General features: G+C 43.2%; 2 protein-coding genes across 14 annotated transcripts in view; one reads left to right on the plus strand and one right to left on the minus strand.

The window, feature by feature from the left end:
- ep400 (E1A binding protein p400) overlaps positions 1-13,915 on the minus strand; it is a gene marked incomplete at its 3' end in the record, with an annotated part of 86,436 nt that extends 72,521 nt beyond the window's left edge. For all 13 annotated transcript variants that reach the window (XM_080739396.1, XM_080739405.1, XM_080739401.1 and 10 more), the window contains exons 1-12: positions 13,766-13,915; positions 10,306-11,684; positions 10,067-10,174; positions 9,859-9,928; positions 5,537-5,955; positions 4,685-4,987; positions 3,293-3,478; positions 1,955-2,095; positions 1,788-1,866; positions 994-1,031; positions 849-903; positions 26-115 (exon numbers count right to left, since the gene is read on the minus strand). In XM_080739396.1, coding sequence (XP_080595522.1) covers positions 26-115; positions 849-903; positions 994-1,031; positions 1,788-1,866; positions 1,955-2,095; positions 3,293-3,478; positions 4,685-4,987; positions 5,537-5,955; positions 9,859-9,928; positions 10,067-10,174; positions 10,306-11,649 — 2,833 coding nt within the window. In that variant the 5' untranslated portion in view covers positions 11,650-11,684; positions 13,766-13,915. The remainder of the gene's footprint in view (positions 1-25; positions 116-848; positions 904-993; positions 1,032-1,787; positions 1,867-1,954; positions 2,096-3,292; positions 3,479-4,684; positions 4,988-5,536; positions 5,956-9,858; positions 9,929-10,066; positions 10,175-10,305; positions 11,685-13,765) is intronic.
- A 785-nt stretch (positions 13,916-14,700) lies between these two features.
- On the plus strand, positions 14,701-16,786 carry LOC308296046 (COP9 signalosome complex subunit 4-like). Its single transcript, XM_080739163.1, has 2 exons — positions 14,701-15,387; positions 15,704-16,786. Exons 1-2 carry the CDS (start codon positions 14,824-14,826, stop codon positions 16,367-16,369), a joined length of 1,230 nt encoding a protein of 409 aa, XP_080595289.1. The 5' UTR covers positions 14,701-14,823; the 3' UTR covers positions 16,370-16,786.
- Positions 16,787-19,127: the final 2,341 nt, after the last annotated feature.

The raw sequence follows: 19,127 nt of genomic DNA on the forward strand, positions 1-19,127 counted from the left end.
AATATTTCAGAAGAAAGGATAGTACCATCTTTGGCCAAGTCTGCCAACTCTGTCTTCTGGTTTAATTGTTCCTCCATGGCCTCTTGCTCCTCTATAGTACTCTCCTCATCTGGTACTATAGGACAAGGCAGACACATAGTAGTGAACAACTGTGACTTTAGTAGTAGTGATAGTAGTAGAGTACATACAATCACAGGCTCTTTAACCCATTTAGGCCTAGAATTATTGAATGCTTTAACCAGTGAAAAATAGCAGATATACAAGCTCACAGCGCGGCACCGAGTGCCGCGCTGCGAGCTTGTAGATCTGCTATTTTTGAAAAAGTCGTGAAAATGTGTGCAAATCTTTGAATATACGGATTTTCAAAGCGAACGTTTGTAACTCAAATCTTTCTTCTGGGGGTGGTCCCTGGAACTAGATATTTTGAAATGGGGGTCCGTGGCCAAATAAATATCATTTTGGGGGTCCTTCACACGAAAAGGTTTGAGAACCACTGACATAGTAGTCTCTCAAGAACAGACTGAGCTCCAGTTAAGTGAAAAGGACCTTTTCTTTGACGATGGCTGGCCAGATTGCTGACATAGAAACAGTTTTTTTTCCAAAAATCTTAGAAGGATTCAAAAGACACTTATAGAATCGGGTCAAAATTCAAATTTTCACGATTTTTCAAAAATAGCAGATCTACAAGCTCGCAGCGCGGCACTCGGTGCCGCGCTGCGAGCTTGTATATCTGCTATTTTTTTTATATTTAAAGCATAAAATATTGCGTCATAATGTGTTCAGGCCTAAATGGGTTAAAAGACAGAATGATGGTTCATACCCCACACACACACACGTGTCATACGTACCTTCTTCATCAAGCAACGGACTGCATTTTCTTTTCCGGTTTGAGGCAGGTAGATCCTGTAGTTATGACAACATGATCAATGTGTGTCCAAGGTATAAGAGGTGCATTGCTAGTGTGATGACCGAGCTGGTCGGTGGATCACCTACCTCTTTTTCAGCTTTGGCTCCTGTTGAATGAGCAGGTCCTGAAAAACAGTAAAATATTGCTTATTCTATACTTTTGTAGTTAACTCTTCCCACGCTTTGAACGTTAACGTTCGCCCCATTTTTTACAGAACCTCGATGCCAATACGGCGCTCGTTCGGTTCGTTCGTCTGATGACTGTAAGCTGATGAGGGGTCGCGCGGCCGTCTACTGTAAACACATTTTCCGCGGTGATGGTGTAAAAAATCCATTATGCGTTAGATCAACGGAGAACAATTCACTTCCTTGTTGATTTCCTCCGGCTGTAAGGCTCTGTGGCCAGTGACTGGTCTTCTTCTTCTTCAACACATAACAGGCAAATTCACATTCATTCTCGCATGACGCCGCCCTCTGCTGCCTGGCAGACCAAAGTGCACTATTGCACAACCAAAAAAAATAAAAATAAATAAATAAATGTCTGTCTGTCTATCTACTATAACGTCGCCAAGGTAAGCCGCTTTTTGATGGCGCCAGACCCAATAAATAAATAAATAATCTGGCAGTAGGAGAGTTAATAGCCAAAACAAGGTCAAACCTGAGTAAGAGGTGTTTTAAATGATAACTTATTGAATTCCCCACAACATACAAATCATGAAAAGTAAAATAATAATTCCATGAATACTAAATAGTCTCTAGTGATATAGTATAAGAATATAGTACACACACACACGCACGCACGCACACACACAAACACAAACACGATTCTCCAAACTATATTTTAATAATTTCAAATGAAAAGCATTTCCAATGACGCTTACCCTTGGCCGAGGCTTTCTGTAAGCTGAGTACTTTCAGTCTTTTCTGATAGATTTGGAACTGGAGTTTAATTTCCACAACCTGAAACATTAAATACATCTGTGAGATCGTTGCCCTTTGTTCGTAATTCGATTGCAATGTCCTGTTCTCAAACATAATAAGGACATACTTGTTCAATGTTGGACCAGAAGAATTCCACCTCCCGTGCAATGGTACTGGCGATGAGCCGAAGATGCATTTCCTCCTCTTTCTTAGTCCTCTCTTCAGTCTTCCTCTGCTCTTCATGGTAACGGGCACAGGTCCGAACCAACTAGAGTGGGGACACATTAGAAGGGTAAGGTACTTCTGTGTGGAGTTTGCATGTTCTCCCCTTGTCTCCTAGGGTAGATAGATACCCTCACAAAAACAGGCAGTAATCTTGGTTTCTATACCTCCTCCTCATGGCCAGCTGGGGGCTCCCCAGGCGTGGCAGAGGGAGAGCAGAAACCAGGATTAGTTTAGGCAATTGGCACTGGGTGAAAACATGGGGTTTTAAAATCGTGGGATAAGAATTATTACATTAAAAAGAAAGGTAAGGTACAGGTCAGGACCATAATTAAACATCTGGTATGTATTGTTTGTACCACCACTACAGGGAAACCAATTTAGCCTCGACTAGGACATGAGTACACCCTCCCAGGAGAGCGTGCACTGGGGCTTTACAATAATCATTATCATAACATTAGGAACATACAAGCTATTAAGTGGCAGTAGTGAGGACAATTACTTATAACAGCGGTTCTGAAACTATGTGTCCCAACAAGAAATATAGTTTAGCAAGAAACTGTAAAAAAGGAACGTCATTGCAACCACTGGTGAAGAAGACGTCTTACTCCTCACAGGCTCAAACGGCTGTATTGGCATGAGAATACATACACACAAACGCGCGCGCGCACACACTCACACCACCTCTCCTCCAAAAGCGAGATGGGTGCAGTCAGTGCACTGTGTTTTGTTATTATTACTCAGTCCGAGTGGTTAAATCTGTACCCTCGCGGAGTTGCATTTACCGCGATAATGTTGCCGACAGACAGCACCTGCAGAACCAGTCCAGAATGTTACAAAACATCACGTCGGTCGTCGGGTCAAGAAATTCTGTGGTTCTACATATTTTGGCTAAAAATGCCTCGGTTTTTACACGTGTGTGCTGTGCAGAAGACCCCCTCCATGTGGAGCGCGGCCCCAACGGGAGCAGAATTGGAGCGGAGAGTGGGTCGGCACGTAAATAACGCATAGAGGAACTATGCATGTCAACGTATCTACCGTACGTACTGTCTCACCCAAAAACGTACACAAAATCAACCATACGTAACTATAAATGGCCCTTGAGTGTCAATGCCTGCAGCCCCAATGCACGAGCGCATGTTTACACCCCTCCAGTGCATCCTCCCCCTAGACTTCTTTCTTGCATGAAACCCTGCACTACCATACTCCAAGATATTGCGAATAATATGTTCAGTCTTGATACCTTCTTGGCAGCAGCCTCTTTCCACCTTCTCTCCTGGGCAAAGTCTGCTGCCATCCACTGCATCTCCTCCAGCAGGTAGTCCCAGTGGGACTTTGGTCGTGAGGCCTCCATGAGCTTTGGCAGCCTGCTGGCAGACCACTGGCCCTCCTTCCTGAGCTCAGAGATACGCTGATGCACCTGGCTCTCCTGGTGGGTAGGGATTAGGGACGGTCACAATTATTACATAATCGTCTAATCGCGATTATTTGACATAATCGCGAATATTTTTCATAATCGTCATAATCGTTTCCATGTAGAAAAATGTTCATAGATTTTTTTAAAGTAAAAAATAGTGGAAATAGCAGATCTACAAGCTCACAACGCGTCGTGAGCTTGTAGATCGGCTATTTCCACTATCAAAGTAATTTTTTAAGTAGTACGTTGTCAAATATGTCAGTAATTTCTTTGTATATTTAGGTTATGTGTCATATCTACCATGTACAACTTCAAAGCCTAAAAGCCAAACAGAAATGTAATTATCCACGACAAAAACACAATTAAATCGTTAATCGCCAATTATTTGAGTGACAATTAATCGTCATGTAAAATGTCATATCGTGACAGCCCTTGTAGGGATGGGACGGTATGACATTTCATATCACGATTATTGTGAGCAAAGAAATCACGATTTACGATATTATCGCGATAATCAAAATATCCCTGACATCCATTATCCTGGGGCGGAACATTTGACAAAAAATAGCAGATCTACGAGCTCACAAGTTGTGAGCTTGTAGATCGGCTATTTTTTTGGCATAGAAATTTGGTAGAGAGGGAAAAAAGAAATACTGTATCAAGTACGTATATTATAAGTGCATTTTAAATGGTACCAGATTTAAATGGTACCAGATATGCAGCTCAGCAAATAAAAGGTGAATTGATCCCAGTGCATGTCGGAGGTTAATTTCACGATAAATTAAATCTCCACGGTACGATTATCGTGAGTGTTTTTCATCACGTTTTATCACGATAAACGATGGAATATCCCTACTGGTGGGTAGACAATATAGATAAGATGAGCAAATACTCATTTAAAATTAAATGCATTGTACACAACTTGCCTTTCTGGCCTGATGAAGGCTCCGATTTGCTGGTAAGTATTTGTTTTGAAAGTGTATGTTTATTTTGATATTAAATAGTAATTCAAATAAGTAAAAAAAAAAAAAAAAAAAAAAAAGTCAAAAGCTGTACTACACAAATATTATGTAGTACAGCTTTTGACTTGTTTACCAGTCAATCTGACTGCAGAGATGTAATCGCTTTTACATCCTTCTCAAGCTAAAGCTGGACACAACAGCACAGGATAATCACATCATATTTTCCTAAAAATAAATACATTATAAATAAACGTACCAGTTTGGCCTGCTCAACATGCTTATCGTGGGGTGGTGCGTCCTGTGAGGATTGCATGGTCGGGTTCTGGCCAAAGCCCCCAACCTTGACTGTCGAGGTGCCGTTGGTCCCAGCCAGTTTGGACTGCGAGCCTGGGTTTATGTTGGACCCCGGAGGCCGGAGTGGACTGGGAGTGTGGGGTGATGGGACAGAGTTGCTAACAGATAGTGGGGCAGGAGACATGGAAGACACGGACAAGGAGTTGGTCATCATTCTCTGGACCGGTTGGATGGACTCTGTGCCAGGACGTGCAAGAGCCACCGTCTGAGGAAGAGAAGACGACTATGAATTGATACATTTACACGTTAGGTATGTTCACAGTTTATGCATAAACAAAAGATACTAGGTGTCTATATAAACTCATTTCACATGGTTTTGGTAAATCTGCTCAAAAGAAAATGTATTACTTCCCCATCCTCAAATTTCCCTGGGCATTTTTTAGAACATTTTAGCCCATTCATTTTATAAGTGCCATATTGGCAGTCTGGGAACCCATCGGCTCTACACGGGCCGACATCTGTGTAGAGACGGATGTTTTCATTCCTAATAACAACAACTATACATGTTAATGGGAGTTGCTGGCAGATTCAGCTGTGGAGCTCTGAATAGGTCTTTAGAGATTACAATAATGGTGGTCTGGCTGCTGGCATCACCAATTGTCTTTTTTTTGGGGGGGGACAATATATTCAAACCTCTAAATAAACTTGACATATTTAGACCAGTATGGTCCAATAAATAAGTAGACCAAACCAAATGTCCAATTCAGGCAAGTAAAGTCCTTCAGTACTCATGAATGATTTCTGGTAGACTGACCGCCTGTCCTGGCATGGCCTGTGGCTGCTGTTGCTGTTGTTGCTGCTGCTGCTGCTGCTGCTGAGCCTGCAGCTGGATGTGGAGGCCAGGTTGCATCTGCTGCTGGAGTTGGGCCTGGAGCTGAGTGTGGGCGTTCACCGATGCCAAGAGCGCCCCGGCCGCCTGCACTTTCCCCTGCGCCTGAAGCTGACCGGCAGCCTGGGCTGAAGCCTCCACCAGCTGGGATTGCTGAGAGAAAGTCATGGACAGGCCGGCCATGGGAAGACAGGCGCCTTGGGGTAGCCTGCCCGGCAACTGGGGAGGAGGGGTGTGCAAACTGGCGGCGTTCTGCACCGGAGGCCCTTTGGACGGGTCATACTGTTGCTGGTTCGGCTTCTGTCCTGCAATTTGGACTGACTGGGGGTTTTGCGGCATTCCGCCTGGGGCACATTAATCAAAGAGGGCAAACGTAAAGCATGAGGAGGAGAGGGGGGCAAAAGAAAACAACGAGGTTATGATACATTCTTGTTTCCTGATTTAGTTTTTACTCCAAAAAAGTGTCTTGCTTACCTATGAAACCTAAAAGACCCTTTAGTACACGGTCGTCTGACATTCACACCGAAGTATAGTGTGTGGCAGCGCCTACGTCATTGTAGTCCTTAGCGGCCATTTCTTGGGTAAAAACACAGGTGTTTCAATTGTTTGATTGCATAGAACTAATGGTGTCTAATCAGAACACCTGTGTAAGGCTGTGTTTACCCAAGAAATGGCCGCTCTTAGAACTACATTTGGCACACCCTATAGGCTCTGTGCATGACTATAGTCCCAGAATGTGTCTCACCTTTTCCCTGTTCATTTTCCCACAGCCTTGTTTGATTGGCTCTGCCCAGATTTGAACCAGAAACAGATATGAACTTAAGGTGTCATATGCTTTTCCGTTTCGAATCTGCTGCCGACCTAATCAAATGACGCTGTTGTAAACTGAACAGTATCACGAAACAGGTGTGCCGTCTTCTGAAAAAACCTGGAACTACAGTTATGCACGGAGCATATTATAATTATATTGGAATTAGGAACAAACTGATAAAGTGGTCATCTTCTAATTACCCAATGGCTTTGCTTTTTTTTTATTAAGCTTTAGGTAATATTACAGCTCCTCAGGACCTGGATTAACCCATTTAGAACGGGTACACATTTTGTGTATCATTATTTTATGCTTTAACTATTGAAAAATAGCAGATATACAAGCTCACAGCGCGGCACCGAGTGCCGCGCTGCGAGCTCGTAGATCTGCTATTTTTGAAAAGTCGTGAACATTAGAATTTTGACCCGATTCTATAAGTGTCTTTTGAATCCTTCTAATTCTAGGCCTAAATGGATTAATGAACTGGATGTACTGTATGAGTCAACAGCAGTGGACTACCACCTGCTGTTTGAAGAGTGGGAAACTAATGAAAATCATACGGAAGAAAATGATCACAGAAGAAATGAACTAAAAGTGATAGTCTACATGTCAATAAAATACAATAAATAATACAATAAATATACAATAAAATACTACTTTGAGTAATGCAAAAACAAAACAAAAACATTGTATTTTCAGATGTTGAGAGCATGTTGCTTCAATACATCAAAAAGGTAGGCATGCAATTTAACAGAGCTCGATAGAGAAATTTGGGAGAAGAAAAATAGAAATGTTCAGGAAGAAAATGAATAGGAAAAATAGTAAAGGACAGGGGAAGAAGGTAGGGAAAGGGAAACAGAGGCAAACACTCACAATAACACCATGTTCGGCATGCATGAAGCATGAAGCAATGTATGTTTTACCAATTACAGGCACATGAATGCCTCCATCATAGTGAGGTGCACAACGGAGCGACACACAGGGTTCCCACACATTTTTACCAATTTATTTCCAAAACTTTTCCAGAATATTTAACCCAATTTCCAGGACTATAGAACAATAATTCAGCTCAATAACAGGTTTGCTTACTCCTATGGGCAAATGCCCAAAGACAGGGAGTGTATGCCAGTGGTTCTCAACCTTTTCAGGTCGTGACCCCCGAAATAATAATGTTTTAACTGGGGACCCGGCACCCTGACGAGCACTAAGAGTTGAGGAATTTTGTATAACACGGTTCTATTGTGAAAATAGCAGATCTACATGCTCACAACGCCTCGCAACGCGAGGCGTTGTGGGCATGTAGATCGGCTATTTTCACAATTTCTGCCTCAAATATTTAACAATTTGGCCCATGTTTAATTTGTCATTTCAGAGGTATTAACAAAATCAATAACCAAAGACAATGCATAGCTATTTTTTCCAGGACCTTCCAGGACCCTTGATAAATTCCAAAACCTTTCCAGTACTGGAAAAATATTTTTCTAATTTCAAAATATTTCCAGGAATTTCATGACCGTGGGAACCCTGGACACAGCACAGTGGTGAGCAGAAACAAGACACACACTAGGGGGGGTCTTGCAGACCGCAGGCCTGAGCGGAGCTGTACAACACTAAAGCAGCGACCTCCCTTACCTCCCTGTCCGCCACACCACCTGGCCTAGACGACATCATCAACACCTGGCCCCCTGACACACCCAACCATCATCAATGCACGCAAAAACCTGTGTGCCGTGAACACAACTCCTCCTCCACATGATTCCCTCGCCTACTTCGACTGAGGGAAAGAAGCCAAGTGAGAACAAAATGCCATGGAGTGACAACATGGAGAGAGAGACCGACAGTATGTGACGTGACCTCTAAAACAATCGACGATGAAGCGAACAAATGAACCCATTCAGAACGGGTACACTATATTGTGTATCATTATCTTATGCTTTAACTATTGAAAAATAGCAGATATACAAGCTCACAGCTCATAGATCTGCTATTTTTGAAAATTCGTGAAAATTAGAATTTTGACCCGATTCTATAAGTGTCTTTTGAATCCTTCTAAGATTTTGTTTCTATGTCAGCAATCTGGCCAGCCATAGTCAAAGAAAAGGTCCTTTTCACTTAACTGGAGCTCAGTTAGTCTGTTCTTGAGAGACTACTGTGTCAGTGGTTCTCAAACCTTTTCATGTGAAGGACCCCCAAAATGATATTTATTTGGCCACGGACCCCCATTCAACATATTTAGTTCCAGCCCAGGGACCACCCAGAAGCAAAATTTGAGTTACAAACGTTCGCTTTGAAAATACATATATTCAAAGATTTGCACACATTTTCACGACTTTTTCAAAAATAGCAGATCTACAAGCTCGCTGTGAGCTTGTATATCTGCTATTTTTCACTGGTTAAAGCATTCAATAATTCTAGGCCTAAATGGGTTAAGATTGAAATGATATCGAACCCAGGTTGACCAATGCGAGAATGTAAGGATACAGATTAGACACCGGTGAGGAGAAGACATGAAGGAGTGAGTGGTAAATGAGAAACTGAAAACGGAGGCAGAAAGAGTGAACTCATGGAATGAGTAAAAACGAACACCTCATTGAAACATTTTCCGGGGTTCTCCACTTTCTGTGATCCACCTCCAAATTAGCTGACAAGTCGTCAGCATGGGCAAAGTCCGTCCAAATAAAGACAGCTGGGAAGAATGAACTTTGGAAAAGAAAAAGATGGGTAAAGATGGATGATCCACAGTTACAACAAAAAAGGAAAATCATAAGACATGGCATCTTCCCAGTGAGTGGCTACTCTTCTTCAGAGTTGGATTGTCGTCTTCCCCATTTTTTCCTGACAGAGAGCTGGAGCTGGGTTACACTAAGACTGAATTTCCTGTGGCTTGCTGGGAAATCCGGCAGATGGATGAAGATCGGACTGCCGATGCTGCTTGGAAGTATTTTTTTGAGGGCTGCTCTTTTTATTTTCTCTCCTTCACATGGAGGAATGGGCTACGTCCAGCAGCATCGAACAGAACACAAGAGCGGCCTGGTAGTAGCACTCCTACCTTGCGCAGTCGGCATAAGCTGCTGAAGTGGAACGCCAGGTGATCCTAAAGGAGCTACACCAGGATGCTGGAAAATCAGCCCATGGCGACCAACGTCAATCCGGGACCTCTTAATCTGATCTGGGATGTAAAACACACAATACCCTCGTAACGCAAAATTAGGCACTCGGCGCACACACAGCAATGACCTTCTGTGAAACCTTACAGGCCACCTCTCCTTCCTCGAGGTTAAGGCTTCTACACAGAGTGCTAGTAGAGGATGCCAAATATCTAAAAGCAGAAGCAATTAGAGGGGAGAAAAGAAAAACAAATCAACGAAAAACAGAAAGCAAAGGGGATAGGAAACGAACCAACAGCAGAGACATGGGAGGTCTACGATCCTTGTCCTACCTGCTTGCACCATAGCCTGTTGCCTCTTAAAGGCATCCATGTCTCCAGGGCTTGTAACAATTGGGAGACCCTGCAAAGACAGCCTCTCAGACAGTTAGTAAGTGATTTCATTAAACAAATATAGCTGCAGGGTATTCAAGAGAATTAAAACTGATTTACAACCGTTTCTGTAACTTAGGGAGTTTTAGATAAGCACTGCCACTGTCACCTGAAACTGCTGTGGAACAGAGAACGCTGCGGACACATTGGGTGGAAGCTGTGTTGCTATGGCAACTGGTGTCACTGCCTGGCCATCCTTTCCAGTGCCAACCTTCACCTGAAAGAGGCACAAAAAGTAAAATGAGTGAACTTCTTGGTTCAAATTATTAACCCTAATTCTTCCTACTTACAGACTTGTGATATCTACTTACAATCTTGTGATATCAAGACATTTTGTGAATGCATTACCTCGTCATTAATAACCTCAGACTGTTCCTCCTCTTCTTCCTCATCTTCCAGATCCAGGTCGTTTTGCCTCAAGTAAGTATAAAGTGGAACACAGGGCTTCTTTTTGAAAGCCATGTAGTCCATCATATTTCCCTGGAGGTGCTGGAGGAAGAAAAGCTCAATCAGATAGTCTTTAAAGACTTCTTTCAGGCTCTCCATCTTCTTGGTGTGATGCTCTAAGCACTGTTTCCTCAGCTGGGCAACTTCCGGGTTGGAGGGGGCAATTTCTTCTAACCTCTTGGACATCTGCTTCTTCACAGTGCCCACTGCCATACTGGTGGGAGTGAGCGGCGTGTTGGGGATACCTTGAGGAGCATTAGTGAGGGACGGACTGGAGGGAGGAATGGAGGAAGGCATACTGAATGACGCTGTGGCAGCTGGTCCTACTCCAGCAACCACACCCTGCGCGGTCTTCTCAAATATCATGGGGCGTGCCAACTGTCCTTGAATGATACTGCTGATCTGTGGAGGTAGGTTGGAAGTGGTGATGTGGCCAGGGCTACCCAGAGTTTGTAGAGCGGATCCAGTCGCCACAGGACTTTGAGGTCCTAGGTGGTGGATGGTGCCTCCAGTCTGCGAGTGGGGCTGGGACAGCCGACGCTCCCTCACGGAGCCTGGTGCTCCTGGGGAGGTCAGCTGTACCTGGCCAGCATTGGCTGAAGTAAGCTGAGTCAAACCTGTCCCGTCTTGGTAAACAAAGTGGCCACTACCCGGAGGACTTAAATTGATCTGCCGCACCAACATGTTGGCATCAACGAACCTCGTTGGACTCTGTCCACACACTGCCAAACCTGCTGTGGGAGCTCCTGGCCGTGTCACTCCCTGCAAGGGGACCGGGCTGTGCTGGGTGGGGCTCTGGGGCTGCATGGACTGTGGCAGAGGCGAGGTGACCTGGATGTAGGAGGATGGGGCGTGCTCAAACCTCCACTGTTGGGCCGTATGCTGAAAGCCTGGAGAGGCCGGGTTCTGGATTGGGACAGGGGTTAGGGTGATCTGTTGGTTACCCGTTACCATCTGGCCCACATTCTGCAGGGTGATGTTCATGTTTTGGCCTGTGACAGGGCTGCGACTCATGATTATCTGGTAATTGGGGGACTGGGGGGCTGAAGGGCTCGCTGCAGAAGTGAAAGTGGTCACAGGGGATTGGGGGTGGTTGACTGTAGCTTGCTGCTGACTAACTGCCATTGCTGGCTGCTGCTGCTGTTGTTGTTGTGACTGCTGTTGGTCATCTGCCTCCGATCCAGCGGCAGACTTGGACCTCTGGAGTTGCCGTTGCATATTTTGTGATCCACTTCCATGGTGCATTGCGTAACACTGTTACTGTGCCTCAATACAATAATCTATGGAGAGTGAATAACAGAACATTGTAAAAGGTGATTAATACTTCTGTACTCAATATATAGCAATACAAGAGGTGAGCAGTATAAATATATAAAACATTTGTCACTTAACAAATTCACACCAGGAAGCCTTTTACACTTCTGAATAGAACAGGCAAGGGGCCAAAATATTCCACAAGCATGTAGGGGTGGGTCTCCGCATTACAATAATATATTTAATGATGATCAGTGGTTCCCTTCAAGGGGACAACATTAACCCAAAATGGTCAAAACGTTCAGAACTTAGGAACTTCTAATAAATAGGTATAAGTACATTTACATGAAAACGTAGCCCTAGAATGTCTCCGATGTTCGGTCGATTGACACTCTGTGTAATCCCTCAAATCCGGAGCCATAGAACGGTCCCTATCCGCGGCGGTTAGCAGCTAATCTGCACTAAAGTGCTGCGCGTTACTTTGTGTACTCACCCAATAATTTATTCCTCAGCCTGGGAGAAAGATATTGTCCTGTAGTGTCATATCCATTTGAAAGTTCTGGCTGAAAACGTGTACTTTGTAAAATATCTCCACTTATCACGAGCCAACACGGACGACTTACATGACCGGGCGAGGGGCCCGGAATGACTACTGGACTGAATATATCAAAATTCCTTTGGGAAGCACAAAACGTACGGGGCAATTGACAGGTGCTTGTGATTGACGTGGGGTGACTAATCACACCACCTGCGTGATTGTGTGCCCTGTACGTTTTGTGCTTCCCAAAGGAAGTTTTGATATATTCAGTCCAGCAGTCATTCCTGGCCCCTTGCCCGGTCGTGTAAATCGTCCGTGTTGGCTCGTGATAAGTGGAGATATTTTACAAAGTACACGTTTTCAGCCAGAACTTTCAAATGGATATGACACTACAGGACAATATCTTTCTCCCAGGCTGAGGAATACATTATTGGGTGAGTACACAAGTAACGTGCAGCACTTGAGTGATTTTACAGTATAAATTGGGGTCCCAGAGATAGAAATGCCATTAAATAGGTGTCCCTAGCCCTAATGCAAGTCAAACTGGGGGTCCCTGAAATTAAAATGGTTCAGAATTACTAGTAGAGCCGTAACAATATTCTCCTATATGGGGGTCCCTGGCATATCTTTTCAAATGGGGGTCCACAGGCTAATAAGTGACAATTTTGGGGTCCTTCACATGAAAGTTTGAAAACCACTGACGTAAATTGTATGATAAAGGTGTAACTGATAAATTGCAACATTTAATCTAAACCAGAACAGTTTAATTGTTTTTATTTATTTCTAACAAAGTGGTTCTCAACCTGTGGTCCAGAAACCACCAGTGGTCCCTGAGGAGGTTTCCAGGTGGTCCCCAGCTAAATGGTGAATTGGTAACCAAATGGACCCTTAATATAGTTCTTTAACCCTTGAGAGTGTAACATGAAACCAAATGGACCCTTGGGGTCCATTTCTCTCAAAAGCGTAAAAAGAATATTGTTAAATCTGCATTTAATAATTTACAAGAAGTCTATACAATTAGAGAATGTATTTTTTATTTTAATCAACGTTTGCCTGTTAACTCTCCTATCCCACATCAATACAACATGGAATTGTGGACAATATCTTGTTTGTGGCTAAATCTCATCTCATCCATGAATCGAATAACGAATAAATAATGGACCTTGATATGAAAAGGGTTAAAAACCACCAGAACAGTTTTATTGTTTTTATATATATTTCTAACAGACGCGGCTCGTGAGATGCATTGTTTGCTAACAACGGGCACCGCTTCCCATGGAGAACGTATAATAGCTAGCAGCAGCAGCAGCAGCTAATGGCTAACGGGATACACAGGCAGGATTCAACACCACAGTTCAGCATGCGGTTAAAATATGATATCTAACCAGTGTTAATACATATTAATAACCTCACATTCTGTCTAGGGCATTCCAGCAATTACCCCGAACCCAACCCAGGCACACTCGTACTGGGCTGGCTGGTTAAAGATCTTTAGCTTATTCTTGCTAGCAGGCCATCTCGCACTGAATAAATAAACATTACAATTATCTCCTTCGCGAGGCTACTTACAGTTAGCGGCGCTTATGTAGTAGCTTCACAAGCCCTAAAGTCATATTTACAGGAAAGCGTCTACTGTGACTACGGCTAATAGATGGGAAATAAAAAATAACGATATTGCTAGTGGTGAGTGTTCAATGTTTTGGGCTAATGTTAATTCCATTCAGAAACATGGCGACGGCGGTGACCTTTTCCGAGTGGCCCGGATACAGTTCACCTTCAGGAAGTAGCCAGAGGCGCCCTGGTGTTTCCCAACGGGTCTGAGGCCCTAAGCTAGATGCAGAATAGATATTCAAGACCCAAAAACATATTTTTTAACTCAAATCTTTGCTTCTGGCAGTTCTGGGGGACCCTGGAACAAAATATTTTGATATGGGGTCCGAGGCCAAATACATATCATTTTGGGGGTCCTTGACATCAATGACATGACAAAATGTGAGAGAACCATTGTCATTCTTGACTGCTAGTATTTAGAAGACATTTGTAGTATTGGCCTACATGCCTAGCCATAAATCATAACTCTTGTAGAGTGCTTTTATTTTGGGACGTTTAGAGAGAAAACTTCCCAAAATAAAAGCACTCTACAAGAGCTATGATTTATTAGCCTAGTAAACTGACTCCTCCCATCTTCAGTTCGAATCTGCAGATGAAGTCAGGAAGGGAGACTGGTTTACGAGGCTAATGATTTATGGCTAGTATTGGCCTACGGTATTCAGTGGTTCTCAAACTTCTCAAAAAGGACCCCCAAAATGATATTTATTTGGCCGCGGACCACCAAAATATTTTGTTCCAGGGACCCCCAGAAGCAAAGATTTGAGTAAAAAAAAAAAACTGAATTTGGGTCTTGCCTTAAGCTAGATGCAGAATAGATACCAGATACACACCGCTCAGACACGTTGGCAAACGCCAGGTCGCTCCTCCGTCAGTCAGTTCCGTCTAAACTCGCTGCAGGACCAGAGAAGCTCCTGGAGCAAGCTGCTAAATATAATACACATATTTTGCAAGTGAACGATCAAGAACAAAGTGGGGCTTGCAACTACGGAGAGCTACCACTACCGACGCTGGCGAAGATGGCGACCGAAGTGAGACAGGAGCTCGCTCTGCTGATGAACTCAACTGGATCTCACAAAGATCTGGCCATAAAGTATCGCCAGATCTTGGAGAAGGCCATTCAGTTCACGGACGCGGATCAACTGGAGTCTTTAAAGGCGTTCGTCGAAGCCATGGTGAACGAAAACGTGAGTCTCGTCGTCTCCAGACAGCTGCTCACTGATTTCTGCACCCAAGTGCCCACCCTGCCCGACGCCACTGCCAAGGCTGTGTATCACTTCACGTTGGAGAAGATCCAGCCCAGGGTGATCTCCTTTGAGGAGCAGGTCGCCTCGGTCAGACAGCACCTGGCCACCATCTATGAAAAGGAGGGCGACTGGAAAAATGCTGCCCAGGTCTTGGTCGGGATTCCCCTCGAAACGGGACAGAAGCAGTACAATGTTGACTATAAGTTGGACACATACCTGAAGATTGCCCGCCTGTACTTAGAAGACGATGACCCTGTGCAGGCAGAAGCCTACATCAACAGAGCCTCCCTGCTTCAGAACGAGTCCTCCAACGAACAGTTACAGATACACTACAAGGTTACTATATTTTATTATTATATTATATATTATATTTGATATACAAAAATATATTTATTATATTGTGTCTATTAGATATTTATTATTTTTCTTTTCTGCTTGTGTAATTTATGTTATCCAATCATGTAAAGTACCATGTTCTATCCGTCTGTCTTTCAATGTTATATGAGATACATAAGTGGTTCCTGTGTAAATAAGCCGTAAAGTGTACTAGGATTTCCTTTTAGTTGACCTTGTACCAGTGATTTGTGCTGCTGCTCATGAAACTGTCCTTTTTTTCTATTGCAAACTGCTAATAAACTCTTCAATCAATCAGGTCTGCTATGCCAGAGTCCTGGACTTTCGGAGGAAGTTCATTGAGGCTGCACAGAGGTACAACGAGCTGTCTTATAAGTCCATCGTCCACGAGACCGAACGCCTGGAAGCTCTGAAGCACGCGCTGAACTGCACCATCCTGGCCTCTGCGGGCCAACAGCGCTCCCGCATGCTGGCCACTCTGTTCAAGGACGAGCGCTGTCAGCAGCTGGCCGCCTATGGCATCCTGGAGAAGATGTACCTGGACCGCATCATCAGAGGCAACCAGCTGCAGGAGTTCGCGGCCATGCTGATGCCTCACCAGAAGGCCACCACGGGGGACGGTTCCAGCATCCTCGACAGAGCCGTGATAGAGCACAACCTGCTGTCCGCCAGTAAACTGTACAATAATATCACGTTTGAAGAGCTGGGGGCGCTGTTGGAAATCCCTCCGGCGAAAGCTGAGAGAATCGCCTCGCAGATGATCACGGAGGGACGCATGAATGGATTCATTGATCAGATTGACAGTATTGTCCACTTTGAGACCCGTGAGCCACTTCCTACCTGGGACAAGCAGATCCAGTCTCTGTGTTTCACAGTCAACAACCTCGTGGAAAAGATCCGCACGGCTGCTCCGGAGTGGACCGCACAGGCGCTGGAAGCCCAGTCTGCCCAAATGACCGCGTGAACATCTACAATTCTACGGGGATTTCTCCCTAACCAAATCTCCCTACTTCTCCGATTTCTCCCTAACCAAATCTCCCTACTTCTCCTTATTTTTCCCCCTTCCTACTCAACTAACCCATCGCCTCTGTCCCTTTTGAAGATACAAGTGCATAACGGATACATCTTTCTTTTACTAGTTTTACAGTGTGATCTCTTCTTTGCCCACGAGTAATTGCACCACTTGGCTTACTTGGCTTGCCATACTGCTTATTAGTATATGCAGCAAGGCATTGCCTGTATGTAAACTAAAGTTATGCAGTATGGTAATGATCACGTTTTATTCTAGTTTATTGTTTAGTTTCACTATTCTGTCATTCTTCACCAGTTCCGCTGTTGGCAGATGGAAAATGAATGTGTTAAGAATAAAACATTACGTTTACTCATGTTTACGTCATTTTGCATGAGTTGAGTTATTGTACATTGTGTAGAGCTGAGCAGGTATGCTAAAGTGGTGCGTGCCAAAATAGCCGGGGAGCCACTGGGCCAAAATGAGAGAGGACCTGTGATGTCATGACATACTCCAAATTTTAGTTTGTCCTATTAATTTGGTCAATAAGGTACACAGAATGAGAGGCCTGCTCTGCCGGAAATCCTGCGAAAAAAAGTTTCCCATTGACTTCACTATACTGGAAAAAAACACACCAAAAAAAGTAGCATGTGAGGGGTCAAACTAAGGGTTCCTCATGATTCTGAATCCATTGCAAGCATTTGTTTTGCATGAAAAACATTCCTTGGGCTAGATTTCAGCCTCTCAAACCTGTGAAAAGTGATGAGTCATCACTTTTCACCGTTATTTTGGTCCGTTTTCTAGCCCAAGGAATGTTTTTCATGCAAAACAAATGCTTGCAATGGATTCAGAATCATCAAGAATCCCTAGTTTGACCCCTCACATGCTACTTAAAGCATTTTTTTTTGGTGTGTTTCTTTCCTTTATATTGAAGTCGATGGAGTGAATATACAAATGGCCATAACTTTTTTTCGCAGGATTTCCGGCAGAGCAGGCCTCTCATTCTGTGGACCTTGATGACCAAATTAATAGAAAAAACAAAAATTAAAAGTATGTCATGACATCACAGGTAACATCCTATTCTTTGAGCTTTTGGGCCTGTGGCTCCCCGGCTAAAAACATGTATTTCTTTCATTTCAAAAATGAAACGGTGCCCGTTGGGCAGAACGGTGACAGTCACCATTGATGTCCAGTTGTGCAATACCCATTGTATCAGTCTGTGATGTCAGTAGTATGCAGCATGCAGACAGACAGCCATGGTGGCGACACTGTATATTATCAGTGAGGTCAGCATGCAGACAGACAGCGGACATAATCTCCAAATTTGGGCATTGTTTTCAGCATGGCGCTGTTACCATGGCGGGGACACTTTAGTATCGGTGATAGACAGAAGGACAGACATTCACTAAATTAAAATAGTTAGATATTAATTTAGTGTCCAAACACAAAGAACTGAACAGAGCCCAGAATGTTAACAATAAATAATATGTATTTCCATCACCCTGCACACCGTATGTAACATACTGATCTTGGCAGATTTATGGCAGTCTGAAAATGACAGTATAAAAAGTTCAGTCAAATCCAACAAGACCTACCAGCTTATCACTCATACAGTCTCCAAAAACATTGCATACATTTTTTCATTTAGCTGTACAAAACATTATCTTTCTGGGTTGTAGAGAGACTTTGACAGAAGGCATTACAAAATTGCTTCTTTAACCGTCAGAATGACATGATATGAGAACATTCTGCATTGGATTCACATTTCTACATCAAAAGATTATCGTTGACGAAAATAATACACAATAGATACTCAACTCCCCCATGCAGTGAATAATGTCAGTAAAATTAGCAGTCTGCATACATTGCCTTTTATATGCTTATAGCAAAATGTAACTAAACTACACTCATTGGCGATATATCATATTAATATGTATATGGTATATTGTAACATTGCAGATTGTTTTACCGTTTTACTTTACAGTAGAAAGAATAGGGCTGTCACGATTATGATATTTTACATAACGATTATTTGTCACTCAAATAATTGCGATTAACGATTTAATTGTGTTTTTGTCGTTTGGCTTTTAGGCTTTGAAGTTGCACATGGTAGATATGACACGTAACCTAAATATACAAAGAAATGACTGACAACTTCACACTTAGTAAAGAACATTGATAGTGGAAATAGCCGATCTACAAGCTCACAACGCGTTGCGATGCAACGCGTTGTGAGCTTGTAGATCGGCTATTTCCACTATTTTTGACTTTTTTTAAAATATATGAAAATTTTTCAACATGGAAACGATTTTGACGATTATGAAAAAGAATCGCGATTATGTCAAATAATCACGAGACGATTATGTAATAATTGTGACAGCCCTAAGAAAGAACCAATATAGCGTCGACCACACACTGGACTCTTCCATGACTCTTCATTACCTGGTTACATTTGTACACCCATCAACTCTAAAATAAAGCCGGCACATCTTTACTAGTGTTGCTACACCCTGACAGTATTTGGTCTTGTCACCCACTTGTACAATAATTCAAACTCCTGTTTTCTCTTTTACAGTACATTCAATACATAACATTTTCAAAACACAAAGCAGAAAGCAAAGCATAGGCTGGTTAATCCTTGTTTCAAGTAAAAACTCGTTTAAAGTGAATTATTATTGCATCTGATCATTCTTTGTGCAAAACACGGAACAAA

The sequence above is a fragment of the Nannobrachium achirus genome (assembly GCF_963921795.1).
Source record: "Nannobrachium achirus genome assembly, chromosome: 12".
Classification (NCBI taxonomy): Eukaryota; Metazoa; Chordata; class Actinopteri; order Myctophiformes; family Myctophidae; genus Nannobrachium; species Nannobrachium achirus.